Genomic DNA, 23,026 nt, shown 5'->3' with positions numbered 1-23,026 from the left:
CCCTCCCCCCTTTTCCTGTCTCTGAGTAGCACCGCTCCGTCAAACTAACGGATACACCCGCGATTCCTGGGCTCAGATTTATTCTACAACAGCTGAGCCACCTGTCCAATTGGCACTGCCTACATTTATGCTGATTCTCAGCCTTAGCAAAGGGTTAAAAGAGCAGCTCCTAACTCCAGCACATGCCAACAAGCTGTGCAATGAGGAAATCGGAATAAGCTAGGATTGTGCTGAGATTTCAGGCAAGCTGTTTGAAAGAATTGTCAAATTGCGCAGTCGTCACACTCACATGGAAAGAAAATGTACCAATTGGAGTCCTAACAAAAACCACACAATCAGCTTCGTTTCGAATGCACGTCAGGGATTAAGTCCAAAACATTGGTACAAATATTTAAAATGTATCAATGTACATGACTGGTATTGTCCTAAACTCTTATATGAAAGAGAAACAAGTTATCAGAAGCATCTGCAGATTGAATTTATTGTAATTGTATTATTATTGTGTGTACTAAAGGTTTCTGAAAAGAAGATGCGTTTTATTCCTTTTCATAAAATGAAGTGTCCGATTTTGGACACATGGTTCTTGGATGTTAACAAATCAACTTAGTCACAGGCGCGGGAGTTTACAGCAGCAGCCTAGTTTGAAGGTCATCTAGCTAGTGCAGCAATTGTGCTCAGTGCATGCTGCCACTATTGAGTCCTCTTACACTGAAGATAAAGCCAGAGAGAGAAAAAAACAAACGTCATCGAACAAATAAGCACAGAATGTGCGAGGTTTTGAACCAGTGCCCGGGGCTGATAGCTGGAGCGAACTGGTATCCAATGAACTCTAATTCAGTTGCCAGAACAAAGACGAGTCATCTCAACATTTCTGAAGAACAATGGTTATTGGGAGAGAACTGGTACGGTAGGCCGTCTCCTAACCTTTGTGCTTGTAACCGATGGTGTGGTGGTTTGATAATACGTAGCCCTGTGTCTTGTCCTTAACCATGTTAGGTGCAGCTGTTCCTCCAAACCATTGCTATCACGAAATATTATTCAAATCCATCCATTGAATGAAAATGCCAGTACATCAATTTTTTCATCTAATTATTCAGCATGGTAATCTGTACGAGGAAGTATTTTAGTTCAAAAGAAGAAAAATGCAAATTGACAAGCATGTTTACATCATGTCATCATTTTGACAAGCGCTCAGCTATTCCTGAATGTCAATGTATGACCTCCTTTGATGAAACGCCGGCTACTCCTTGATGTATCTTTTTTTATCAAAGTGAATGTTGATTAGGAATAGTGATGTAATCAGACACCACAAGGAAGCAAAACAAAGCAAATCCAGATGCGGTTTACTGACTCCAACCTTTTGAATGGGATCTTGGCCTAACGGCGCTGTGGTAACGCACAGGTCTCTCTGCACATCGCCAGAGGACGATATTATCCCAACAAGTCATTCGTTTTTAATGACCTTCAGTTCACTCCTAATCAATTACAAGGACCTTGGAAGCGGATGCGGTTGAAATGTGATAAACTGTGAGCGGTTCAGTGTGTGAACGGTCAATGATACGTCGGCGGGGGGGGGGGGGGGGGGGGGGGAGAGAGAGAGAACAGATGTCCTTCAGGGTAGACCATTGGAACCCATGGACGGTGGTGTGCACCGAATGAAGTTTATTGCAGTGTAATTTCCATAACATGTTTGCACAATCCAGGGCATCAAGTTTTAAAGCCGAAAACTGCAATCCAGATTTATTTTCAAAGAATTGTTTTGATGTATCGATGCAAAAGACCATATGCGTGTTGTAAACATTATTGGAAGCTTATTGTATATCATTATCAACCGGAAGAAGTCTTACAACACCAGGTTAAAGTCCAACAGGTTTGTTTCAAATCACTAGCTTGAGGAAGGATTTGAAACAAACATGTTGGACTTTAACCTGGTGTTGTAAGACTTCTTACTGTGCTCACCCCAGTCCAACGCCAGCATCTCCACACCATGATTATCAATGCAATTAGATTATTTTGTGAACTTAATTGAATTCCCCAGGAACAGTGGCGTTGGCGGCATCACAATGAGGACAAAAAACTAACCAATCTAAATGAGAGGGATAAACACCACCTGCAGCATAAATCCGAGAGTTTATCAAGGCTGTATTGAAATATGCAAATAATAATGCACCTTATTACAATCCCTGTCAGTCAATTAGTGCTGAATATATTATACCTGACTGCATGGGCCGATCTTATAACTGTTGGCACTCCTGGAACCCTCTGCAAATACCATATTTCACAAATGTTGACCTAATTTGGAATCCACTATCCTAAAGTCGAGATGACGGTGCCGGGACTGCTAGTGCTTGTTTTAATTTTTACATGCGATCATTTACTTGTGTATAGTAATAGGACCAGCTATTTAACGACTAGGGAAAGTCAAATCAAATAATTTCCAAAACACACTTTATGGCGTGCGGTTTACCGACCAGATGGAAAGCCATAATCCGGCAGTCTCTCCGAATTTGAAAAGCCACTTCCTGCACCTTCAGACAGTGACACATCTGACAGCTTCTCTTTCGAGCTCAGGGGGAAATATCAACGGAACGGCAGAGCTGCAGTTGTAATCGTGGCGCAGCTAAATTCACCACCACGTTATCAACAATAAATGATCATGACAAATTTAAAGCAGTACTCCAATCCAAACATTCAGATGTACTTTGCTCAAGCATACATCATTCCAGTTGGCTCCTTGTGGTTGGCGACATCCCTCCTACCTTCCAGATAGCCTATTAGCTTCCAATCCATATTTCCAACAGTTCACCAATCCTGCTCAAAAAGAAACCGCGGGACTTGCAGCACAACGGTGAAAATGCCCACTGAGATTTCCCGTGGCCAATTTCTTGGAGCACAAGCTGCTCATTGTCTTGAGCTCTGAGTGGGGTATTTCCAGGCCAAATCCTGGAAAATGGAAGAATAGATAGGTACTTGATAGCCGGTGCAGACACAGTGGGCCGAAGGGCCTCTATTTGTGCTGTAAAACGACATGACTATGAAAAGTGAAATGGAAAATAAAATACATTGTAAACATAATCGCAGTTTATTATTTCCTTAATTCCCATAGTGGAGAACTCAACTTGAAAAGAGGTGACTTGTTCCACTCCCACTGTCTCCACTCCTACTGGCTGTCTGTCCATGTTCTTCTACCATATGGATGGACATTATCCAACCTCTGTAAAAGGTCGCAGTGCCGTTAGTGATACACATATCTCCATATCTAACCAGCTGCAGCCATATCTCATTCGACAACTCTGTCATGTCCATTAATTCGCCAATTTTATTTTTTTAAATGATCACCAACAGGTGAATTCTTCCGAGAACAAACCTCGACTTTGAAGTTTAAATGTATGGAATGAGTTGCTGCTGTAATTCTTCTGGTGGTTAAATGAGTGGAGATTATCCCCCCACACAATGTATACTAAAAATAAATCTTTCTGATTGTGGCGCAACAAAGCGGATAGGCCGCCCGTTCGAGTCAAGGCGTAGCATTGAATCCCATTGACTTCAATAGAACTGACCATCAGGCGCTGCATAAAACTGGCGGCCGATCCCATATCGTCCAAGGCAAATCTCTTTTACAAACTCAGATAAACCCAGCGTCGTTGACACACAGATGTTAGCCTGATCTAGAACTTACGAGCATTGCTGATCGATCAATGAATGAGTCACTAAAGGTGACCGAGTCCTGATTCCAATTCTTGTCAAATGAGTGAAAGGGCTGGGAGATAGGTTGGTTCTGATTCCACGTGAGGAGTGGCATTTTTGTGACTCGAGATGAAATAGCAATGCTGGCAATAGGGTGTGTGAAACGTGCAATTTTTGGAAATGTATTATCTTGTTTTCCATATCCGGAAGCCATATCCAGATCTAAAGTTTATTTAAATGCAAATTGCACAGGTTGTAGCCAGCAATATCTTATACCTTAAATTTCCTGCAGATTTTAATGTTGATGGATTTTAATGTCTTCTTGTGAATGGTCCTTGCTGCCTTGTAAAGGGATAGATGCTTTTGAACCTGGCATTACTGTTGATATCTTGTGTTGCAGAAGATTTAGACCTGGTCTGGGTGAGAATGGCTGAGCTGAAGGTTAGCTCCAACGAAAGCTAGAATCCCTACTTTCGATGACATTTACTGGTCCTAACCTTTGCCTGTGATCTATTTTTTTATGGAGGGGGAGTGGTAGCTGGATGAGAACTTGTACCCTTAATGCAACATATATTGTCTTCTGGATCTTGGTTTCTGATCAGCTGAAATGATTATTGTACTTCTGGATAGGAAGGAAATGGAAAACAGTAGGCTTATTGCTTGGACTAGTTGTTGACACATAATGCAAGATATTAGCACAGACCTGGATTTTCAGTGTTGTGAACACTGCTCTCCCGCTGATAAAAACCTACTTGTCTACCCCGTTGAATACTTATTGAGTAATCAACCTTTTAACATTCTCAGCACACTTGGAAACAAACTTTAAGAAGGCTTAGATGTAATTATTTTTAATTGCAATACAGAACATATGCAAAATTCCAAGATATTCGAGCAATCATTTCTGATTAAATCAAGCAAACTTTCCTTGCAGTTAAATCAAATATTAAGCCGACCGCAAAGATTTATTTCCATTTTGTTTAGGAATCTGGCACAAAAAAAGATGTAAAATTTAACTGAGAAATTTGTTCATTTGGTTTGTAGAATAGAGATTGCTACTTTGGGGAAATGTAATGATTAATATTGATCATCAGTATGAGCAGCATTAGATACTAATCCTATTGAAAGATGTAAAACAGAGTTCATGTTTGAATGCCACATATTGAAAAATACAATATTGTTAATCGAAATAGTAGTCTTGGAGAAAGCAATGTATAAGATCCCAAAATAAGCTAGGGAGAATAATTAATTACAGTATGAACACTGAGCCAGCTGGCAGTTACAAAAACAGAAAATACTGGTGGTAATATCACTGGACCAGTAATTCATGCTACGGGGATACAGGTTCAAATCCCATGGCAGGTTTAAATTCAATTCATAAATATGGAATTAATGCGAACCACAAACAAAAAGACCATATGGTTCACCAATGTCCTTGAAGTACTAATGTCTTTAAAGGAAATCCACACTCTTTACCTGGCCTACATGTGGCTCCAAACCCAGAGCAATAAAGAACAAAGAATAAAGAACAAAGAAAAGTACAGCACAGGAACAGGCCCTTCGGCCCTCCAAGCCTGCGCCGACCATGCTGCTCGTCTAAACTAAAATCTTCTACACTTCCAGGGTCCGTATCCCTCTATTCCCATCCGATTCATGTATTTGTCAAGATGCCCCTTAAACGTCACTATCGTCCCTGCTTCCACCACCTCCTCCAGCAGCGATTTTCAGGCACTCCCTACCCTCTGTGTAAAAAAGACTTGCCTCATACATCTCCTCTAAACCTTGCCCCTCGCACCTTAAAGCTATGCCCCCTAGTAATTGACCCCTCTACCCTGGGAAAAAGTCTTGACTATCCACTTTGTCTATGCCCCTCATAGTTTTGTAGACCTCTATCAGATCGCCCTGCAACCTTCTTTGTTCCAGTGAGAACAAACCAAGTTTATTCAACATCTCCTCATAGCCAATGCCCTCCATACCACGCAACATCCTGGTACATCTCTTCTGCACCCTCTCTAAAGCCTCCACATCCTTCTGGTCGTGTGGTGACCAGAATTAAACACTATACTCCAAGTGTGGCCTAACTAAGGTTCTATACAGTTGCAACATTGCTTGCCAATTTTTATACTCAATGCCCCGGCCAACAAAGGCAAGCCTGCCGTATGCCTTCTTGACTACCTTCTCCACCTGTATTGCCCCTTTCAGGGACCTGTGGACCTGTACACCTAGATCTCTCTGACTTTCAATATTCTTTAGGGTTCTACCATTCACTGTATATTCCCGACCTGCATTAGACCTTCCAAAATGCATTACCTCACATTTGTCCGGATTAAACTCCATCTGCCATCTCTCCGCCCAAGTCTCCAAACAATCTAAATCCTGCTGAATCCTCTGACAGTCCTCATCGCTAGCCACAATTCCACCAACCTTTGTGGCATCCGCAAACTTACTAATCAGACCAGTTACATTTTCCTCCAAATCATTTATATATACTACGAACAGCGAAGGTCCCAGCACTGATCCCTGCGGAACACCACTAGTCACAACCCTCTAATCAGAAAAGCACCCTTCCATTGCTACCCTCTGCCTTCTATGACCTAGCCAGTTCTGTATCCATCTTGCCAGCTCACCTCTGATCCCGTGTGACTTCACCTTTTGTACCAGTCTGCCATGAGGGACCTTGTCAAAGGCCTTACTGAAATCCATATAAACAATATCCACTGCCCTACCTGCATCAATCATCTCTGTGACCTCCTCGAAAAACTCTATCAAGTTAGTGAGACACGACTTCACCTTCACAAAACCATGCTGCGTCTCGCTAATACGACCCCTTGTTTCCAAATGGGAGTACATCCTGTCTCGAAGAATTCTCTCCAGTAATTTCCCTACTACTGACGTAAGGCTCACCGGCCTGTAGTTCCCTGAATTATCCTTGATACCCTTCTTAAAGAAAGGAACAACATTGGCTATTCTCCAGTCCTTCGGGACATCACCTGAAGACAGTGAGGATTCAAAGATTTATGTCAAGGCCTCAGCAATTTCCTCTCTAGCCTCCTTCAGTATTCTGGGGTAGATCCCATCAGGCCCTGGAGACTTATCTACCTTAATATTTTTCAAAACGCCCAACACCTCGTCTTCTTGGATCTCGATGTGACCCAGGCTATCTACACACCCTTTGCCAGACTCAACATCCACCAATTCCTTCTCTTTGGTGAATACTGATCCAAAGTATTCATTTAGTACCTCGCCCATTTCCTCTGGCTCCATACATAGATTCCCTCCCCTATCCTTGAGTGGGCCAACCCTTTCCCTGGCTACCCTCTTGCTTTTTATGTACGTGTAAAAAGCCTTGGGATTTTCCTTAACCCTTTGCCAGTGACTTTTTGTGACCCCTTTTAGCCCTCCTGACTCCTTGCTTAAGTTCTTTCCTACTTTACTTATATTTCACACACGCTTTGTCTGTTCCCAGCCTTCTAGCCCTGACAAATGCCTCCTTTTTCTTTTTGACGAGGCCTACATATCCCTCGTTATCCAAGGATCACAAAATTTGCCATATTTATCCTCCTTCTTCACAGGAACATGCCAGTCCTGAATTCCTTTCAACTGACATTTGAAAGCCTCCCACATATCAGATGTTGATTTACCCTCAAATATCTGCCCCCAACCTACGTTCTTCAGTTCCCGCATAATATTGCTTTAATTAGCCTTCCCTCAATTTAGCACATTCACCCGAGGACCACTCTTATCCTTGTCCACCAGCACTTTAAACTTACTGAATTATGGTCACTGTTCCCAAAATGCTCACCTACTGAAACTTCTACAACCTGTCCGGGCTCATTCCCCAATACCAGGTCCAATACAGCCCCTTCCCTCGTTGGACTATCTACATATTGTTTTAAGAAGCCCTCCTGGATGCTCCTTACAAACTCTGCCCCGTCCAAGCCCCCAGCACTAAGTGAGTCCCAGTCAATATTGGGGAAGTTAACGTCTCCCATCACAACAACCCTGTTGCTTTTACTCCTTTCCAAAATCTGTCTACCAATCTGCTCCTCTATCTCCCGCTGGCTGTTGGAAGGCCTGTAGTAAACCCCTAACATTGTGACTGCACCTTTCTTATTCCTGATCTCTACCCATATAGCCTCGCTGCCCTCTGAGGTGCCTCCCGCAGTACAGCTGTGATATTCTCCCTAACCAGTAGCGCAACTCCACCACCCCTTTTACACCCCCCTCTATCCCACCTGAAACATCTGAATCCTGGAACTGTTAGCTGCCAATCCTGTCCTTCCCTCAACTAGGTCTCTGTAATGGCAACAACATCATAATTCCAAGTACTAATCCAAGCTCTAAGTTTATCTGCCTTACCTGTTATACTTCTTGCATTAAAACATATGCACTTCAGGCCACCAGTCCTGCTGTTTTCAGCAACATCTCCCTGTCTGCTCTTCCTCAGAGCCATACTGGCCCTATTTCCTAGTTCTCCCTTAATTTTTTTACCTTTTGGCCTATTGCTCCGGTGCCCAGCCCCTGCCATACAATGTGGTTGACTCTTGCAGCTCTCTGCCAATTCAAAGGCAATTAGGGATGGACAACAAATGCTGGCCTTCCCAGTGACACCCATATCCTTTGAACGAATAAAGGGGGAAAAAAAGCATCCACCTGAGAGGGCAGATGGGACCTCGGTTTTACATCTCATCTGCAAAAATAACACCTCTGCTAGCTATCACTACATCAGCACTGTGTTAAAGTGTCAGACTGAGTTATGCGCTCAAGGCTCTGACATGGTACTTGAACCCATGATTTTTGACTCAGACACGAGGGCAGCACAGTGGCACTGTGATTGACACTGTTGCCTCACAATGCCAGGGACCCAGATTCTGGCCTTGGCTGACTGCGTGAAGTTTGCATGTTCTCTGCATCTCTGTGTGGGTTTCCTCCAGATGCTTCGGTTTCCTCCCACAGTCCAAAGATGTGCAGGTTAGGTGGATTGGCCTTGTTAAATTGCACCTTAGTGTCCAGGGTTGTGCAGATTTATTTCAATGGCCATGATTAATGCACACGGTTAAGGGGATGGGGTGGGAGATTGGGTCTCGGTGGAGGGCCGAATAGCCACATTCTGTACTGTAGGGATTCTATGGAGAGTGCTGCCACTGAGCCCAGCTCAAGTCAGTGGCCTGATGTAATTTTCTGGCAGCTACCATCCCATTTACAGCAGGTAGAAATGCTTAAATTTGAACCCTCAGAATTGATGAGGGTAAAAGTGTAGCCATCTGGGATGGTCACTTCCAGAATACAAAATGGATGATCACAATGACTGTAGGGAAATATGGACAATGTTCGGAAAGCAGGCAGGCACAGAGCCTGGATGCGTATTGAAAAGGCAACTCCCAGACGAGACTGAAACTGTAGGTCGATTAGCATATTGATGGCCCACCTCCGGGATCAAAGGAAAGACATTCAAGTAACCGATACTATTGCAGACACCCCGGCGCCAGAAAGACACAAAGCAAGGCCAACGGCCACCTAGGACACCCCCAGCCATCAGGGCACCCACCCCTTTATTGGTCAAGATCAATACGAGTGATCAAGATATGGCCCAATTAATCGGGGCCAAGGTCAAGGCCCGCCCAAAAGCGTGCAAAGTTCCTTCAGGTATAAGAAGAAGCCCCCGAGAGAGAATCGCTCTCTTGGACTCGGCTCTCAAAGCGGAGACACCCGTCCACCAACTGCAACAGAAGCAAGTAAGTCCATGGTCAATGCTCGTTACCAGACGGACGACCTTAGCTGTACTCCTGTGCCTCTTCGAACCCAACAGCCTCAGATACGAACAACGGCCATTGTTCCTCTGACTGAGTGGGCACCCGAAGTTAAGTATAGGCGTTAGCGTTAGAGATAGTTTAGTTTGTGGTAGTTTGTGCCTGAGTAGATATTACTGTGTGTGTAAATAAATAATATTGACTTTGAACTAACTAACTGGTGCATTGGTTCTTTGATCAGTATTCGGGTTTGAACCTTGTGGCGGTATCGAAAGATACCTGGCGACTCTAGAGCAAACATAATTAGGATTAAGGAAGGCGACTGTATTGACCGCTGTATTTACAACCAGATAAATATAGCAACAAAAGTGACCTTTAGTTTTCTCAGATTTCTTTTATCAGATTAGGTTTGTAGTTTTTCGGTGCTGCCACAATCATCAAGTTGTTCTGTTAATTTTTGCACCATTCTTGCCCAATTTCTTAAACAATATATCCTCAATCAGTTAAATAAACTTTTGGGGCAGCTTAACATTTGGTTTACTGCAAGGAAAATTTGCTTGATTTATCAGAACTGATTGCTAAAACAAATCCTGGAATTCTGTGCATGCTTATTGTGCATTTTAATCAAACAAATTATATGTGAAGCCATCATAATTCTTAAAGCTTGCTTCAAAGTGTGATCAGAAATTTGAAAGGTTGCAGGGTTATGCAATTAATGATCACTTCAATGAAACTTTAATTAATTCCGGACATTAATTCTATCAATGAAAGACTTCAGCTCAGATGTACATATCATACCCTGCATGACTTCGTACCATAAAATCATAAATTGGTTACAGCACAGAAGGAAGCCATTCAGTCTGTCTTTGACTCTGTTGGTGCTCTACAAGAGTAACTCAGCTGGCACCCCTCCCTGACCTTTTCCCCGTGGCCCAGCATTTTGTTCTCTTCAGATATTCGCCTATCTTTTGAAAGCCATGATTAAATATGCCTCCACCATTCTCTCAGTGCATTCCAGATCCTAACCACACGCTGTGTAAAAAAGATTTTCCTTGTGCGATCTCTGGTTAATCTTTAAAATGCTTTTTTTTCCAATTAAGGGGCAATTTTAGCTTGGCTAACCCACCTACCCTTCATATCCTTGGGTTGTGGGGGTGAGACCCATGTAGTTACAGGGAGAATGTGCAAACTCCAGACGGACAGTGACCTAGGGCCGGGATCAAACCAGGTCCTCGGCGCCGTAAGGCAGCAGTGCACCACCCTGCCGCCCATCTCTTTTTTCCCCCCAATTACCTTAAATTAGCATTCTATGGTTCCCAATATTTCCACTAATGCAAATAGTTATCCCCTGTCTACTCTACTGAGGCCCCTCATGATTTTGAACGCCTCTAGCAAGTCTCTCTCAGCTTCTCTTCTCTAAGGAGAAGAACCTCAGCTTCTCCGATCTATTCACTTAATTGAAGCCCCTTATCCATTGAACTATTCTTGTAATTCTTTTCTGGTATCCCTTTAAAGCCTTTACATTTTTCTGAGATTGTGGTGTCCAGATTTGGACTGACCCAATCTTTTATAGATGTTCATCTTTACTTCCTTGTTTTTATATTCTATACCTCTATTTATTCAGCCCAAAATCCCTAATGCCTTTTCAGCCACTTCCTCTACGTGACCACTTATTAAATGCCTTTTGGAAATCCATGTACACTACATCAACCACATTACCCTCATCAACCCTCTCTGTCATCTCATCAAAAACTCAATCATGTTAGTTATATGCCATTTTCCTTTGTTAAATCCAAGCAGGCTTTTCCTATTTAATACATATCCAAGTGTGTTAATTTTGTCCTGAATCATTTTTTCTAAATTTTTTCCCACCACTGAAGTTAAACTTATTGGTTATAGTTGTTGGGTTTATCCTTACATAAGTTTTTGTACAAGAGCGTAGCATTTGCAATTCTCCAGTCCTCTGGTACCAACCCTTAACGAAGGAGAATTGAAAGATTGTGGGTAGCACCTCTACAATTTCCACCCTTATTCCCTCAGTGTCCTTGGATACAACCCATCCAGTCCTGGTGATGTATTAACATAAAATGCAGCCTGCCTTTCCATTACATAATTTTTAATCCATTAAGGATCTCAACAACCCCCTCTTTCACCATTACTTTTCCAGCATCTTCTTCCTTGGTAAAGATAGATACAAATTACTCAAAGCAGTCATGCCACCTAATTCCCTGTCTAGATCCCTCATATGGTCCCTAATTGGCCCCGCCTTTTTATTTCCTCTTACGGTTTATGTGGCTATTGTTGATTTTTGGATTTTCCTTTACGTTAGCTGTCAGTCTCCACATACCCTCACTTTGCCTCATTTTTTTTTTCACTTTTCCTCTGAACTTTCTATATTCTAAATTTATACTTTTACATTATCGACCTGATATTTGCCAGATGCAGCCTTTTTCTATTTCATCTTACTCTCCATCTCTTTTGTTATCTCGGGAGTTCTGGCTTTGGTTGTCCTACTTTCCCCCTCTTGAGAATGTACCTCAACTTTTACTCGATCATCTCTTTAAAGAAAGCCCATTATTCTGTTACAGTTTTGCCTAATCTTTGAATTTGCCTAACTTACTTGAACCATATCTGTTCTCACCTTACAGAAATTGGCCTTCCTCCAGTTAAGTAGTTTTACTTTAAATTTCTCTTTGCCCATTTCCATGGCTAACCTGACCCTTATGATACTATGATCACTGTTCCCTAAATGTTCCCCTCCTAGCACTTGATTCACGTCATATCCCAGAACCAAATTCAGTAATGCCTCCTCCTTTGTTCGGCCAGCAATATACTGACCAAGAAAATTCTTCTGAACACGCTTCAGAAACTCATCCCCTTCGCTTCCCTTTACACCAATACTGTCACTATCTATATTAAAATAATTAAAGTCTCTCATTATCACTGCTGTATAGTTTTTATACTACCTGTAATTTCCCTGTGAATTTGTCTCTATATATTTCCCAGTAATTTGTGGCTAACGTGCGATTATATTTTTCTTCCCCCACCCTCACTTTTACATGTTGGTTAAAATAGTACCAAAGAAGGTCCCAGATTTAATTCCCTTTCTGTGCTGAGTAACTTAATCTCAGTCTGAACCATGACCTGAGCTAGGGATTGATAAAATTCATCCAGGGATCTGGACCCTAGATTCTATTCAGTAACTCCAGCCAGAGAATTGAACATGGTTTCAGGCGTCTAACTGGAACCCAGGCGATCCCTGATGTTCAGAGACTAGTGCCTTGAAAAAAACTTCAAAAAATAATGTATTAATGCAAAACACACAAGTGTAAAATTCTTTTGCCCCTTATTTTAACAGAGTCATCAACTCATTTAAAACTAATACGTTAATGGCTTCATTAAAACAGTGGTTGAAGAAGCTTCTTACAAATGTGCACAGGTATTTCTGCACTCCATCAATCCTGGCCTCTTGAACATCCCCAATTTTATTAGCTCTATTAATAAATTTGTGGCCGTGCCTTCAATAACCAAGGCCCGAAGCTGTCGAATTCTCTGTGTAAACCTCTCCACTCTGTTACTCCTCTTTCCTTTAAGACACTCCAAAAAAAACTACCTCTTTGATCAAGCTTTTAATCATTTGCCCTAATATTTCCCTATGCGGCTCAGCATTAAAGTTTGCTTTGTTGAGCAGAACAGTGGTGCAGTGGTTGGCATTGCTGCCTCACAGCCCTGAGGACCCGGGTTTGATTCCTGTCCTGGGTCACTGTCCGTGTGGAGTTTGCACATTCTCCCCATGTCTGCGTGGGTCTCACCCCCACAACCCAAAAGATGTACAGGGTAGGTGGATTTGCCACGCTAAATTGCCCCTTAATTGGAAAAAAAGAATTGGGGACTCTAAATGTTTTTTTTTTAAGTTTGCTTTGTAATGCTCCTGTCTTGCAACATTTTATTATATTTGGATTTGGATTGGTTTATTGTCATATGTACCAAGGTACAATGAAAAATATTTTTCTGCGAGCAACTCAAACAGATTATTTAGTACATGAAAAGAAATTAAAATAAAAAGAAAATACATAAAAGGACAACACAAGGTACACAATGTAAATACATAGACACCGGCTGTGGGTGAAGCATACAGGAGTGTAGTGTTAATGAGGTCAGTCCAGAGAGGGTCATTTAGGAGTCTGGTAAAAGCGGGGAAGAAGCTGTTTTTGAATCTGGTCGTGCCTGTTCTCAGACTTTTGAATCTCCTGCCCAATGGAAGAAGTTGGAAGAGTGAGTAAGCCAGGTGGAGAGGTCTTTGATTATGATGCCCACTTTCCCCAGGCAGCGGGAGGTGTAGATGGAGTCAATGGATGGGAGGCATCGAGGCAGGTTCGTGTGATGGACTGGGCTGTGTTCACGACTCTCTGTAGTTTCTTGCGGTCTTGGGCCGAGCAGTTGCCATACCAGACTATGATGCAGCCAGATAGGATGATTTCTATGGTGCATCTATAAACGCTGGTAAGAGTCAGTGTCAACATGCTGAAATCCCTTAGTTTCCTGAGGAAGTATAGGTGCTGTTGTGCTTTCTTGGTAGTAGTGTTGACATGGGTGGACCAGGACAGATTTTTGGTGAATTTGAAGCTGTTAACCATCTCCATCCGGGCTCCGTTGATGGAGACAGGGGTGTGTACAGTACTTTGCTTCCATTAAAGGAACAATATAAATACAAGTTATTGTTGTCCTGTTCTTTCAGTTTAGTTCAAAGTAATTTTGATTTACATTTTCCATTCTATCTTTTGTACCACCATAATGTCACTAACAGGCTCTAAAATACAAACTTTTGCAATCTTTCCTCATTAGTCAGGTTTTATTAAGACCAGGAAATCTACCTTTTGCCTCCGTTCTGCACTTCTACATCTCCCCGGGCCTTGATGATCAGATTGCGTAGAATGCTTAAATTCTGTTTTGAAGTGAGAATAGTTTTAACACAACTTCCTATGATTTGTACTCTTCTGTGTTGTCTTTATAGTCCCTGATTCTGTTGGTATTGTTTCTTGCTACTCTCCATTGGTTAGCATTTTGAGTGGACGATTCCAGTAAAATCTCTTTCATGAAATTCTTAGTGATTTCAAAATCAAAGTGGAACATATGTGTCACCCTTATGACCCCTGTATTGTACTTTACATTTTCCTGCATTAGGATTTAGCTGCTGTTCTGCCTACTTACATATTTTGATTGGCACATTTCATCATTTCTGAGTGGCCTCCTCTGAGTGTTCTTCCTAGTTTGATATCTGTACATTTAAACAATTTGCTATGAATTGCATAATCCAAGTCATTGATGTAAATTAGAAGCTATTCTGGTTCCAACGTTGATCCCAGGGGCATCCTTTTCAGTACCTCTCCCCATCCAACATATCCTCTCCAACAAATACTCATTGGTTTCTATTCATAAGCCAATTTCTTGTTCACTTCCAAGATTTATCCCAAATCCCTGCAGGTTTGTGAAAGCTTTTTGTATGAAACATGTGTTTTTTGGAGACTGAGTGCCGGGATTTCCACAGTACACATGTGATGGCACATTCTCAAAAAAATAACATCATGGAAGTTGACCATCCTCTTCTGAATCCATAACAAAAGCTGTTTTGTTCATGATTGTACAGGCAATCCTCAAATTTAACTCTTGATAATCAGTGCCATTATTTAAGATGGGAAGTAAGATAAATCGGTCTGTAGTTGTCCGTATCTCTTTTTGAAAATGGGAACCATTTTTTCAAATCTACTCGTATACCCCAGTTTCTAATGAATCACTCATAATGAACATTATTGTCTCACAAACCTCCTTCGTCCTCTGGAAAAGTTGCCACCTATTCCTGGGGTGTTACTTACTTTGAATCCTTTAAGTCTGTCAAGGACCCGCATCAAATTTATTGATAAGTAATTAATGCTCTTCCATTATTTATGGTTAGGGAGGGCACATTGCTCATGTCTTCCATTTTTAACAGCATCTGTGGAGAGAGGGATATTGCTGAAGCAAATAATTCAAAAATATTTACTATCTCTTGCTCATTCCTTATTTCAAGCCTGATTGCATCTTTTATGATTCTCACCTTGTCTCTGATCATCCTATTACTGCTGAAACACTGGGAAGTATATCACCCTTACAAGTTGCCTCAGCAGATGGGCTTTTCCTCGGCCATTCTTAGCTCCTCTAACTCCTTTGATTCATCCCATTAAATTCATTCCTGTTTCTCCCTGCATGATTTGTGCAGGGCATTTACTTTAATATTAATGTGTTGATCCATTTAGTATTCCACTTGTTTAGTCGGTGTTTATTCTGCCTTCTCAGCTTTAAAACTGATCCACTTTTCTGCTGCTGAAATGGTATTAAACAACCTCTTGCACTCAATGTGCTTAAACAGATTCTGCCATTATGGTTTTCCCTTTTAAAATGGCCAACCTGATTCCGCACCTTGGTGCTGAGCCAAGTTTCATAGGCCTGTGCCATGGAGGAAACTTTCAAACATGGATTCTGCTGCCTTCATCTTTCATTACTCGTTCAGCATATCCCTCCATCTCCTTCATTGAATCTTACAATACAGAATGAGACCATTCACCCCATAGCATTGACAAAGAGTCATCCTGTCTCGATACGTTCGCTTCCTTCTCCATAGATGCTGTCAGACCTGCTGAGATTGTCCAGGACTTTCTGTTTTTGTTTCAGATTCCTGTATCCGCAGTAATTTGCTTTTCCCCATTGCGCTGCCCACTTGAAAAATCAATCCAATTGTGTATGACCACGCTCTTTCCTGTAAATTTTTCCATTCCACCTATTTCCCCTTTTAAGTTGCTGAGAACACTCAGTGACTCAGACAGCATCTGTAAAGAAAGGTTGCGTGTGTGTGGCTGTCTTGCATAACTATTTAAGAGTAGTTAGATAACGGACTATGCCGGAGCTGCCAGTATTGGTACTTCCTTTGTAGATTCTGCCTAAACTGCTGAATGTTTCCTGCACTTTCCAGTTTTGCTTCAGATTAGGATCTGCAATATTTGCTTCCATGTGCCTAGTTGTACATTTTGAAATACAAGCATCTTTATGCCGTAGTTAGGTAAGAATATTGAGCAAACCATTACTTCTGGTAATGGCGGTGTTTCAAGATCGATGATCAGAAATGATAGAGTTATTAATCCAATTGTTAGTGATTGGGATTGTTACAGTTCATCAAAAGTACCAGCCATTAATTTAAAGATGATGATTGCACTTTCATTGTACTAACTCTTTGAGTAAACAAATGTATCATGGGTTGCTCAAAACTATCCATACTAGAATGCCTAGTTATATATTTTAATAAGAAGCCCTACAACACCAGGTTAAAGTCCAACTGAAGAGAGGCCTTATATTAAAATATATGATGTGGAGATGCCAGCATTTGACTGGAGTGAGCACAGTAAGAAGTCTTACAACACCAGATTAAAGTCCAACAGATTTGTTTCAAATCACTAGCTTTCGGAGCACTGCTCCTTCCTCAGGTGAATGAAGAGGTAGGTTCCTGAAACATATATATAGACAAAGTCAAAGATGCAAGACAATGCTTTGAATGCGAGCATTTGCAGGTAATTAAGTCTTTACATTTCCAGAGAGAGGGGTAACCCCAGGTTAAAGAGGTGTGAATTGTCTCAAGATAGGACAGTTGGTAGGATTTGCGTATGAGGTACACAACATTGGCTAAGTCGCACAAGTATGTACTGCGTACCTGGTGAGTGGTGTTCTCATGTACCCATGTCAATGATCTGGCACGTCTTGCAGAGATTGCCATGGCAGGGTTGTGTGGTGTTCTGGTCGCTGTTCTGAAGGCTGGGTAGTTTGCTGCAAACAATGGTTTGTTTGAGGTTGCGCGGTTGTTTGAAGGAACAACCCTTTGTCCTTTGACGTGTCAGATCATCGACATGGGTACCACCAGATACGCGGTACATACTCGTGCGACTTGGAAAATGTTGTGTACCTCATACGCTGCAGGAAAGGATGTCCCGAGGCGTGGCACATTGGCGAGACCATGCAGACGCTGTGACAACGATATACGGACATCGCGCAACAATCGCCAGGCAGGAATGTTCCCTTCCAGTCGGGGAACACTTCAGCAGTCAAGGGCATTCAGCCTCTGATCTCCGGGTAAGCATTCTCCAAGGCGGCCTTCAGGACGCGTGACAACACAGAATCGGCGAACAGAAAATTATAGCCAAGTTCCGCTGTTATGGGCCAGGGTTTAGAGAATCCCAAAATGTATCATGGAGTTCACCTGGCCCACAACTTTTAATAGATTTTGGTATGGGGAGCACACAGCCCATTCTACAGGAGTGGTAGAGCAGAAATGGAAAACTATTTTTCAAAGCAAAACAATGTTTATTCCATGAACTCAAGTTAATCTTTTTAAAACATACAGTGAACATCTTAGCAACCATCAATTCAAATACAATATCCAAAGAATACAACACTAAGTAATCCTTTAAGCTTTCCTTTTAACATCCATAGGACGTAAAACACCTTTTACCAGAAGCACATCAGGTTAAAGTCACTACTGTTATTAGTTTTAAACCACCAAGATTGATTTGCAGTCTTTCGATTACAGAGAGAGACTCAAAAACACCTTACGGCTGTGACTGCAGCTATCCAGCTCTGAAAACAAAACTAAAACAGACCCTGCAGCAAACAGCCTAAAGCAAAAGTAAAAAGCTGGCAGACAGCCCAGCTCCACTCACTCACTGACATCACTGCAGTAATAAACACCCATTTCTTAAAGGTAATCTCACTACAGATATTTCTTTTTAAAAAAAAATAATTTTTATTCAAATTCTTGCATAATATCAACAACAAAAAGACAGAATTTTATTTTTTACAAAGAACAGTCTCCCCCCCCCCCCCCCCCCCCGCGCATACACAGCAGAAGAGATAAACTAACACCCATCATTCCTCCAAAACATATGCCCATCCCTTCAATAGACAGGACAGAAGCCCCCCCCCCCCCCGTGTACTGTATACACAGAAGAGGAAATGAATTAATGCCCGACATTGGCACAGAACAACTATGCCCGTCCCTTTATTACAAAACAACAAAACATCCCCTCCCTCACTCCCCCCCCCCCCCCCTCACTTCCCCCCCCCCCCCCCCCCCCCCCCGCCTCCCCCCCTCCGCCCCCGGGTTTCTGCTGCTGCTGCTGCTGGCCTGTTTCTATCGTTCTGCCAGGAAGTCCAGGAATGGCTGCCACCTCCTGAAAAACCCCTGCACTGATCCCCTTAGGGCAAATTTCACCTTCTCCAGCTTGAGAAACCCTGCCATGTCGTTGACCCAGACCTCCACGCTTGGGGGCCTCGCGTCCTTCCACTGAAGAAGAATCCTCCGCCGGGCTACCAGGGATGCAAAGGCCAGAACACCGGCCTCTTTCGCCTGCTGCACTCCCGGCTCCTCCGCAACCCCAAATACTGCGAGCCCCCAGCCCGGTTTGACCCTGGATCCTACCACCCTCGACAAAGTCCCTGCCATGCCCTTCCAATATTCCCCCAATGCTGGACATGCCCAGAACATATGGGCATGATTTTCTGGACTCCCTGAGCACCTAATACACCTGTCCTCGTTCCCAAAGAACCGGCTCATCCTTGTCCCGGTCATGTGAGCCCTGTGCAGCACCTTAAACTGTATGAGGCCAAGCCTTGCACAAGAAGAGGGAGGAGCTCACCCTCCCCAGGGCGTCCGCCCACATCTCCTCCTCAATCTCCTCACCCAGCTTCTCCTCCCATTTACCCTTCAACTCCTCAACCGAGGCCTCATCCATCTCCTGCATCACTTGGTACGCCGCCGAGATCCTCCCCTCCCCAACCCACACCCCCGAGAGCACCCTGCCGCCTGACAAACGCCCTCACCTGCATGTACCGAAAGGCGTTCCCTGGGGGGAGCCCGAACTTCCTCAACAGCTCACACAGGCTCGCAAATTTCCCGTCTATAAACAGGTCCCCCAACCTCCTGATACCTGCCCTGTGGCAACTCGAACCCGCCATCAATTCTCCCCGGAACAAACCGGTGGTTCCCCCGTATCGGGGATCCCATCGAGGCCCCCACCTCCCCCCTGTGCCACCTCCATTGCCCCCAAATTTTGAGTGTAGCCATCACCACCGGGCTCGTGGTATACCTCGTTGGAGGGAACGGCAGTGGCGCCGTCACCAGCGCCTCCAGGCTCGTACCCACACAGGACGCCATCTCCATCCTCTTCCATGCTGCCCCCTGCCCCTCCATCACCCACTTATGCACCATCGCTGCATTGGCAGCCCAATAGTACCCACAGTGGTTGGGCAGTGCCAGCCCCCCTATCCCTGCCCCGCTCCAAGAACACCCTCCTCACCCTCGTTGTCCCATGTGCCCACACAAACGTAATGCTCCTGTTAACCCGTCTGAAAAAGGCCTTCGGGATAAGGATGGGGAGGCACTGAAACAGGAACAGAAATCTCGGAAGCACCACCATCTTGACTGACTACACCCTACCCGCCAGAGACAGCGGCAACATGTCCCACCTCTTAAACTCCTCCTCCATTTGTTCCACCAGCCTTGTAAGGTTAAGCTTATACAGGGCCCCCCAGCTCCTGGCCACCTGAACCCCCGAGTACCTAAAGCTCCTCTCCGCCCTTTTCAATGGGTGCCTACCAACCCCCCCCCCCCCCCCCCCCCCCCCCCCTCCTGGTCCCCCGGGTGTACCACAAACAGCTTGCTCTTCCCAAAGTTGAACTTGTACTCCGAAAAGTCCCCAAATTCCCGGAGAATCCTCATCACCTCCGGCATTCCCCCCACCGGGTCCGCCACATACAACAATAGGTCATCCGCATAGAGCGACACTCGGTGCTCCTCCCCACCCTGCACCAGCCCCCTCCAGTTTCTCGACTCCCTTAGCACCATGGCCAGGGGTTCAATTGCCAGCGCAAAAAGTAGGGGGGACAAGGGACACCCCTGCCTCGTCTCTCGGTGTAACCGAAAATACTCCGACCTCCTCTTATTCGTGACCACGCTCGCCATCGGGGCCTCATATAACAGCCTCGCCCACCTGACAAACCCCTCCCCAAACCCAAAACTTTCCAGCACCTCCCACAAGTACCCCCACTCAACCCTATCAAAGGCCTTCTCCGCGTCCAGTGCCACCACTATCTCCGCCTCCCCCTTCTACCGCCGGCATCATTATAACATTCAAGAGCCTCCGTATGTTGGTGTTCAGCTGCCTCCCCCTCACAAACCCCGTTTGATCCTCGTGGATAACCTGCAGCACACAGTCCTCTATCCTTGTGGCTAAAATCTTTGCCAACAGCTTGGCGTCCACATTCAAGAGTGAGATCGGCCTGTACGACCCACACTGCTGGGGATCCTTGTCCCGCTTAAGAATCAGGGAGATCAGCGCCCGAGACATCGTCGGGGCAAAGCCCCCCCCTCCCTTGCCTCGTTAAAGGTCCTAACCAACAGGGGGCCCAACAGGTCTGCATACATCTTACAGAATTCGACCGGGAACCCATCCGGCCCCGGCGCCTTCCCCGATTGCATGTTCCCTATCCCTTTACCAGTTCCTCCAGCTCAACTGGCGCCCCCAGCCCCTCCACCTGTCCCTCCTCCACCCTCGGGAATCTTAGCTGATCCAAAAAGCGCCCCATTCCCCCCCTCCTCCACCAGGGGTTCGGACCGATACAATTTCTCGTAGAAGTCCCTGAAGACCCCATTGATGTCTACCCCCCTTAGCACCACATTTCCTCCCCGATCCTTAACTCCACCAATCTCCCTGGCCGCATCCCGCTTACGGAGCTGGTGCGCCAGCATCCTGCTCGCCTTCTCCCCATATTCATACACCGCTCCCTGTGCCTTCCTCTACTGAGCTTCCGCCTTTCTGGTGGTCAACAAGTCAAACTCAGCCGGAAGGCTGCGCCGCTCCCGCAACAATCCCTCCTCCGGGCCTCTGCATATCTCCTGTCCACCCTCACCATCTCCCCCACCAATCTCTCCCTCTCTCTCCGCTCCCTTCTCTCCCGGTACGCACGAATGGAGATCAACACCCCCCTGACCACCGCCTTCAGTGCCTCCCAGACTGTCCCCACTCGGACCTCCCCATTGTCGTTGGCCTCCAGATACCTCTCGATACATCCTCGGACCCACCCGCCCACCTCCCCGTCCGCCAGCAGCCCCACCTCCAAGTGCCAAAGCGGCCGCTGGTCTCTCTCCTCCCCCAGCTCGAGGTCCACCCAGTGCGGGGCGTGGTCAGAAATGGCCATCGCCGAATACTCAGCATCCTCCACCCTCGCAATCCAAATCTGGAATCCGGCCCGGTATGCGCCGCATGAAACCCGCATCATCCCAATTCGGGGCGTATACATTGACCAGCACCACCCACTCCCCTTGGAGATTGTCGCTTACCATCACATACCTCCCTCCGCTGTCTGCCACCACATTCGACGCCTCGAACGACACCCTCTTCCCCACCAGGATCGCCACCCACCGATTTTTTGCATCCAGCGAATGAAACACCTGGCCTACCCATCCCTTCCTCAGTCGAACCTGAACCGCCACCTTCAGGTGCGTCTCCTGAAGCATAGCCACATCCGCATTCAGCCCCATCATGGTGCGCGAACACACGGGCCCGTTTAACCGGCCCATTCAGTCCCCTCACATTCCAGGTGATCAGCCGGATCAGGGGACCATCTACCCCCCTTCCCAGTCGACTAGCCATCACCCTTCCGTAATCCGCCACGTGCCCGCGTCCCCCGCTCAGCCCATTCCCCACAGCGGCAAACCCCCATCCCGACCCCCTCTACCTGCTCCAGCTCCTTCACCACTTCAGCAGCAACCCTCCCCTTTTTCCCCCCCACAAACCCTTCCCCCCCCCCCCCCCCCAAGCTAGGGCCCCCCCATAGCTGCGTAACCCCTTCTATTGTACTTCCGTAAGCCAGCCGACTCCTGCTGACCCCGGCTGCTCCTGCCACCCCAAAGACCCTCCCCATTGCAACACAACCACCCAGTGACAGTCCCGCCCACTACTCCTCTAGCGCGGGAAAAAAAGCCCCCGCTTCCCTCCCAAACCCCCCCTCCCCGACCCAAAACGCGGGAAAAGACGGGCACATGACCCAACAGGACCGCGAACCCCACCCAACCTCCCAACCGGTGAAGGAAAATAAAAATCCAAACAAAACAAATGCCCAAGTGTAGTCCCAAAAAGCAAAAAAAAAGCAGAACGGCAAAAAACCAACATCATCCAACAGAACCGATAAAACGAAAGGATACCAAGGAGGACAAAACCTCCGGGCTGTGTACAATGTTCCCCCAGTCCTCAGTTCAGGTCCAACTTCTCTGTCTGGACAAAAGACCAGGCCTCCTCCGGGGAGTCGTAATATAGTTGGTGGTCTTTATAAGTGACCCACAGGTGTGCCGGCTGTAACAGGCCAAACTTGACCCCTTTCTTGTGGAGCACTGCCTTCGCCCGGTTAAAACCAGCCCTTCTCTTCGCCACCTCCGCACTTCAGTCCTGGTAGATCCTGAACACCGTATTCTCCCACTTGCTACTCCTCTCCTTCGCCCAACGCAGCACACACTC

General features: G+C 45.3%; 1 protein-coding gene across 2 annotated transcripts in view; it reads left to right on the top strand.

Annotated features, from left to right (window-relative positions):
• Nucleotides 1–724: 724 nt before the first annotated feature.
• enpp2 (ectonucleotide pyrophosphatase/phosphodiesterase 2) overlaps nt 725–23,026 on the top strand; it is a 171,509-nt gene continuing 149,207 nt past the window's right edge. For both annotated transcript variants that reach the window (XM_038809792.1, XM_038809790.1), the window contains exon 1: nt 725–902. In XM_038809792.1, the coding sequence (XP_038665720.1) occupies nt 882–902 (21 nt within the window). In that variant the 5' untranslated portion in view covers nt 725–881. The remainder of the gene's footprint in view (nt 903–23,026) is intronic.

The sequence above is a fragment of the Scyliorhinus canicula genome, chromosome 10, assembly GCF_902713615.1.
Source record: "Scyliorhinus canicula chromosome 10, sScyCan1.1, whole genome shotgun sequence".
NCBI classification, from domain to species: Eukaryota; Metazoa; Chordata; class Chondrichthyes; order Carcharhiniformes; family Scyliorhinidae; genus Scyliorhinus; species Scyliorhinus canicula.
The sequence above is the reverse complement of the archived record's forward strand: the minus strand, read 5'-3'. Positions and strand labels throughout refer to the sequence as shown.